The 6,771-nt window shown below is 45.1% G+C and overlaps 1 protein-coding gene across 1 annotated transcript; it reads right to left on the reverse strand.

Annotated features, from left to right (window-relative positions):
* Window positions 1-262: 262 nt before the first annotated feature.
* Window positions 263-3,661, reverse strand: NLRP10 (NLR family pyrin domain containing 10; the record flags this gene model as incomplete). The annotated part of the gene is made up of 2 exons (XM_080690093.1): window positions 263-1,950; window positions 3,373-3,661. 2 exons carry the CDS (start codon window positions 3,659-3,661, stop codon window positions 263-265), a joined length of 1,977 nt encoding a protein of 658 aa, XP_080546219.1.
* Between the last annotated feature and the right edge of the window lie 3,110 nt (window positions 3,662-6,771).

Consider the following 6,771-nt stretch of genomic DNA (forward strand, 5'->3'; position numbering starts at 1 on the left):
AGACTGCTGGCGTGGGTACATGTAGAATAAATTTGTGGGAAGTCTTGACAGCAATAAAATGTGTGAAAAGCAAAAAGAGAAGTGTCTGTGGCCATTTAGTGTCACGCATACTCAGCTGTGTCAGAGCTGGGAACAACCACTGGGGCAGGGGACCAGTGTCTGCAGTCTTTGTGAGCTGAGGTGTGGGAACTAGGAGATCTTTCTGAGGAGCCCCAGAAATTAATGGGACTCCTAACTCCACCACCCTACCGGCTCTTCATCTCTACTGCCCTGCTTCTCGGCTTTCCATCCTGCTTCTCATAATGTCTTGGTCTACTTCCTCTGCCCCTCTGCCTTCTCCATTAGAATTCTCCTTTTGTCTCCCTGCTATGGCACCTTTTTCCTCAAGATGACATTGTTTCTCCTTTTTCTTTTTATTCAAGTTGCTAGTGATGGAAACTCTTTTCTTCTCATTTGAATGTTTCCTGTCATTGAACTCTTTAAACCCTACTGAAATGTCCTTTAACTGAACACCTTTGAAGAAATTCTTTATTTTAGCATCATACAGGGAGAATTCCAATTCCCAGGTCCTGTTGTGCTTTATAGATTCAATTTGTTCTTTAAAATTCATCAGATCCTGCTTTACCGAGGGATCCATTTTGAAGGAGAACTTGAGTTCCAGGCCGAAGAAACTCTCTTTTTTCAACATGTCAAATAAAAATTGCATACTGAGCGTCATTTCTTCATTCTGCTCCTTTAGTGCCAGAAGCTTGCTCACTTCCCTGCAGGTCTCTTTCCCCAGGTGGTCCTTGTTCCCCTTCACCAGGTAGGACATGGCATGAAAAAATTCCTGAAAGATAATGTGGCGGAAGCTGTAGAATTTCTTGCTATCAAGTCCCTTTTGGTAATCGTGGCTGCTCAGGAAAGCAGCAAGGTGAAAGGCATCCAAATTGTGCTTCCTGAGCTCAGCCTCTTCAAATAGGAACCTCTGATGATGGATGCCTTCAGTTGCCAAGGCACACAGACCCCTGAGGACCCCATACTGGGTCAGCTCAGAGCAGTCCCCATTGTCATCCTTGGGCAGGAAGGTGGAGACGTAGGCTGTGAAGATGTCGGTACTGTTACCAGGAGACTCTGAGACCTCCTGGCCTTTTTCCATCTGCCCCTTCAGCCAGGAGCAGACCATCCAGCAAATGCCTGGAACTTGACATGCTTTGTAGAGAATGTCATTTCCTTGTACAGTGTCAAAGGCACTTCTGGCTTGTTCTTCACCTTTAAAAAAGATGTTGAAATAATTCTTCCTCTCCTCCTCAGAGAAGCCTAAGATACGGACATGGCGCCGCTGACCCAGCATAGACTCCAGATTCTGCAAAGCCGAGGGCCGAGTGGTAATGAGAAGGGAGCACCCAGGGAGCAACCTTCTTCTAATTAAAAGGTGCAGCAGGTTCACCTCACGACTCGAAACCCCTGGCCCCCACTGTCCTTTAAAGGACCTCTGTAGCTCATCAAAGCCATCCAGGATGATCAGGAGCCGCTCTGGCTGCTTCAGAATCTCACTAACAGGAGCCTCATCATCTCCACAACACCAGAAGATGAGCTTCTCCAGATTGCACTCCTTTATCAGGACCACTTCTCTGCAGCTCACATAAAACACATAATCAAAGCAGCCGGGATACCAGTTACCAGCAGCCCAGTCCAGCATAATTTTTATGACCAGAGTTGTCTTTCCAATGCCCGCAGACCCTTGAAGCACCACTAAGGATGGGTCCAAATGGAGCTTTTTCCCTGGACCAAATAAATCCTCTACCTCCACGGAGACTAGCTCCTGCTGCAGGTCCAAGCAAGCAGCTGTTCCTGGGCCCTCTGAGCTGGGTGTGGCCACCAGAAGCAGCGGGATGTAGTCACTGTTGACTCCTCCTTCTTGCCTCTCCTCTAGGCAGCGCACATGCTCTCGGTATATTTCTCTGTAATCTGAGCCAGACAAGTGGGGTTACAGGTGGTAGTAAAAGGGAAGCAATAAATTTAAAAAATAGAATTAAAAAATAGATAGATAAAAATAAAATGGGTCCTTAAAACTCTGGTCCTACTTAGTTGTCTAGTGCTATTCTATCCTAATTTGTATAACCTGAAGTATTTATTTCTGATTTCATGGAGAAAGACTACTCCATACATATTTGAGAGGGAGAGTGTTTCTAAGCATGTAAAGGCGTATATTGTGGGTAGATATTTGTGGGATGTGAGTGTATGGTTGTCTGTACACATATCCATGGGAATGTGCTGGAGGAAGCTCATGTGTTTTGCAGGGAATGTGTGCTAGTATGCATCAGGAAGAATGTATCTCAAAAGCCAGGCATGGTGGTGCACCCTTGTAATCCCAGCATTCGGGAGGTGGAAACCAGAGGATCATGGCTTGCCAACAGCCTCAGCTACTTAGCAAGGCCCTTTGCAACTAAGTGAGACCCTGTTTCAAAAACTAAAAAGACTAAAAAAATAGGACTGAGGGTGTAGCTCTAAGGTAGAATGCCCCTGGATTCCATCCCCAGTACTGCAAAAAAAAAATTATCTCCAATATGTGCATGTGCAAAAGTGTCTGTGTGTGACAATGCATGGGTGTCTGAGTGTTCATGTAAAATGCCCCTCAGGGAAGAGGTGAGGACAGAGAGAAGAAAGGAAAGGGAAGTTGGAGGATGCTAAAGTAGCAGGAGCCTGTTCTTGGTAAAAGATAGACCAGATGCCTAATATAAACCAACTTCTGAGCAGAAGCCATGACTTGGGGGGTATGTACTTTCTCATTTTTATCTAGCAGAGGGGCTCTCCAGAGAGAAAGGATTCTATGGGATAGAATCACAGGCACCAACAGATCCTTTCCTCCCCCTGGCCTCCTGGTGGAAAGAACAAGCTGCTATTTAGGCTCCATGCCCACCTCGCTCTCTGGGACGGTATCAGTCTACCAGCTCCTTGAAAGCAGGGGTACAGAAGACTAACTGCTATGGGAAGCAGCCTAACCACCTGCCAAGTAGCAGCCAGAGACGATCTGAACCACATCTTTATGCCATTTCTTTTGGCTAGTGAAAATCCCTATACCATCCCTCACCTCTAAACCCCTTTCTTCATTCCTTCCCCTTTTCTGGCACGGCAGAGAAGGTAGAGGTGGGATGTTATGGTCATAAGATACTATGGTCTTTCTATAAACAAGTCCTTTCTCTCAATTCAGGTTCTCCACCCAGCATTTGCAGGAGCCTTCAGTCTCCACCTAGGATGCTGGAGCATTAGGGTCCCACACAAAGAGAGAGCAGAGGGAGCGGCATAAACAACACACCATGGGAATCTATAGAAATACATTAGGAGGACAGTTCTGGGACTGTCAGACCTCCCCTCCCCTGCCCCACTCACCATTTAGACAAACATGGCTGAGCTTGTCCACAAGTTCCATCAGGCTCATGGCCTTCAAGCCTTTGAGCACCACTTGCACGGCATCCTGTGCTCCATACACTGAAATCAGTCGCGATGCCAGGTCCACCCTACTCAGGCCCTCCAGCTCCCCGCGGGCCAGGATGGGCTGGCCATCAGCCAGGAACACATCCCGTAAGTGGAACTTGAGTATCTTGAAACTCTCCTCCTCAAGGTCATTCAAGGCCCAGAGAAGTGCCCCCTGGGGGTTGTGGTTCAGGGCTGAGGCCATGGTGGTGGGAGGTGAAGGAGGAGTTCAGACCAGCAACCTGGAGAAGGTATGGGGAGGAGAAGTCCCTGCTGAGGGAAGAACAGACTGGAGGTGACTCTATTGCCTGGTTTCCTGGGTACTTGTTGTGCAGCAGAAGCCAGGAAAGGTCAAGATGCACTTAAAGTGCCAAGAAAGGCAGATTAGCTGAAGCAGCCGGGGAATCTGTCCAGTCATTCCTCTCTACCTTTTTGTCAGGTGACACATGTGACTGTGTTGGCAAATAGAAAGGTGTGTAGACATGTTCCTCCTCTCTCTGGTCTCTATCTCTGCAGAATGTAAATTATGGTCTAGAACCTTGGTAGGTGCAGTCACACAGAATAAACTTAAAAGATAAGACATAGATGACAGACACTAAAACCAAAGAGTTAGGCTAAGTGCTACTAGAAACTAAAAACACTTACAGATGCTGGGCATGGTGGCGCACGCTTGTAATCCCCGCGCTTGGGAGGCAGAGACAGGAGGATCGCGCAGGTTCGAAGCCAGCCTCAGCTGGCTTAAGAGACTCTGTTTCCAAATAAAATATAAAATAGTTCTGAGAGTATAGCCCGGAGGTAGAAGGCCCCTGGGTTCTATCCCCAGTACCACCAAAAAAAAAAAAAAAATAGATACTAAAGTAGCAGAAGAGGAGAACAGAATTTTGAGTTATGTTTAGAATATGGAACTAAAATGTTGGCAGGGTATAAGCCTTTTTCTGTTATTAATAGAGAGCTTTTGGAATTATAGCTGTTCTCTAAAGCCAATGGGGAATCCATCTTGACAGTACAATATCTGAGGATGATCAAAATAGCTTAGAAATTGAGAGGGTTGTTGAGATACAAAAATCAGAATTTTTACTATGTAACAATAGGAGACAGAAAATGCTAGAAACATGTTAGGAAAGAAGAGACTTTGGCACAAGTCACAGCACAGTTTGGGGCAGTAGGTGCTGAGGCAGAGGCAGGGTGGGGAGGGGTTTCCACAAAGCTTCAGGCTGCATGAGAAGACTCGGGGCCACTCTACAAAGCTGTGGGGTCGGTATATCTAATTCAGGTAAGAAAAGAAGGCAATACTAAAACACACCAAGAAGATCGCAGACCAGTCTATTTACCTAAGCTCAGACTTGGAGAACTGGACAGAGAATGACTCAGCTCCCTGGGGCAGGAGCCCAACAAACTGGGTGCTGACGACAGATGAAATAGATTCTTTTTAGACAAACATTTCTGCAAACCCAGCCTGGCTCTTCTTAGTTCAAACTCAGTAGGTCACTTCTGCCTGGTGGTCCCAGGCAGATATATAGGTGTGACCACCTGAATACCTACCCTTTGGTCCCTAACAAGCCTGGCATACGTGGGGCTGGGACACATAAAGGACCTCATTAATCTTGCATGAAGCAGGATTGACACCCACACAATAGATCTGTCCGTGGCATGAGCGATTGCTCACCAGGGAGAAACTTGACCTCATTCCCCCAAACAATCTCATTGAAAAACAAGGGAGGAGCTGACTGTGTGAACCATTCTGTCACCAAGAGAAAGAAACCTGGCAGATGCTCCCCTTCCCTCCTTAGCCCTCTCTACAACCCCACCCTGGTCCCCACTGGAGCATTTTGACAAGAAGACAAAGAAATTGGACCACTGTTGCCCACCACATTCTCAGACATTGCACCATTTCTTTTGTGGGGTTTTTTGGGGGGGAGAGTTTGGTGGGAGGGTATGTTCTACCTCTGATCTACCTTCAGTCCTATTCTACCTTCAAGATACACTCCCAGTCCTATTTTATTTTGAGACAGTGTCTCTCTAAATTGCTGAGGGTCTTGCTAAATTACTGAAGTCTAAGTTGCTAAGGCTGACCTTGAACTTGCAATCCTCCTGTCTCCGCCTCCCAAGTAGAAGTACACCACCATGCTCAGCCATGGGACTATTTCTTTAAACTGTTGGAGCTACTGGAGGATGGGTTCCACCAAAATGAAAAAAAAAAAAAAAAGACAGGAGCTTCATTTCATTCTCAAAACAAATTCCTAACAGGTCGAGGTCAGCTGGCCTCTAGAGCTGAGAATCCCCAAAATCTCTGGCACAGGAGAATAGGCTTATCCAGGAAGAATGTCTCCAAGACAAAAAGAATAAAGGATTAGTAGTTTAACTAATGCTACTGGTCTTCTGAAAGAGCCTAAGGAGATACTATCAGAAGGTGGGGAAACAAGCAGTAATTTTCCAGAAAACTAGGTAAACAAAAGGAAAATAAGGCAATATTTTAGGAGAAACAAGCAAAAATAAAACAGGAAAATAGATGTAAAAAGATGTAAATAATGTTTGCATAGAGATAATCATGTAGCTATTCAATTTTGATAGAAAATTTATAATATGACCACATTGAAAACTGATGGTAGAGATGGGCATTATGGCACATGCTTGTAACCCCAGTACTTGGGAGGCTTAGATAGGAGGATCGCATGTTTGCAGCCAGCCTCAGCTATTTAGTGAGGCCCTCCACAACTCAGTGAGACCCTGTTTCCACATAAAGAATAAAAAATAGGGCTGGAGGTATAGCTCAGAGATAGATGCCTCTGGGTTCAATCCACAGTAGCAAAAAAAAAAAAAAAAAAAAAAGAAAAAGGAAAAAAAAAAACACCTGGTGATAGAAAGTACTAGAATAAGGCTGGGCGTGGTGGCGCACACTTATAATCCCTGCACTTGGGAGGCGGAGACAGGAGGATCACGCTTGTTCGAAGCCAGCCTTGCTGGCTTAAGAGACCCTGTTTCCAAATAAAAATATTAAAAAAAATAGGTCTGGGAGTGTAACCCAGAGGTATAAGGGCTTCCAGGAACCCCAGTACCACCAAAAATAAATAAATAAATACTAGAATAGGAAGTCAATGGGGAATGGCTAAAATTGTGTGTCTAAGGATAAAGATATACACATACTAGTTAGTAATGCAGAGATATTAGAGATATTAGAAAAAAACATCTGAAGCAGTTTTCTCAGAAAAGAGATGAGGATATTGGTAGGGATAGACTACTGTTTGTTGGGGAGCATTAGCATTTTCATCCTGGTTGACTTTTTAAACCACAAGAATTTATTATTTGATAAAATAA

The sequence above is a fragment of the Muscardinus avellanarius genome, assembly GCF_963383645.1.
Source record: "Muscardinus avellanarius genome assembly, chromosome: 1".
Lineage (NCBI taxonomy): Eukaryota > Metazoa > Chordata > Mammalia > Rodentia > Gliridae > Muscardinus > Muscardinus avellanarius.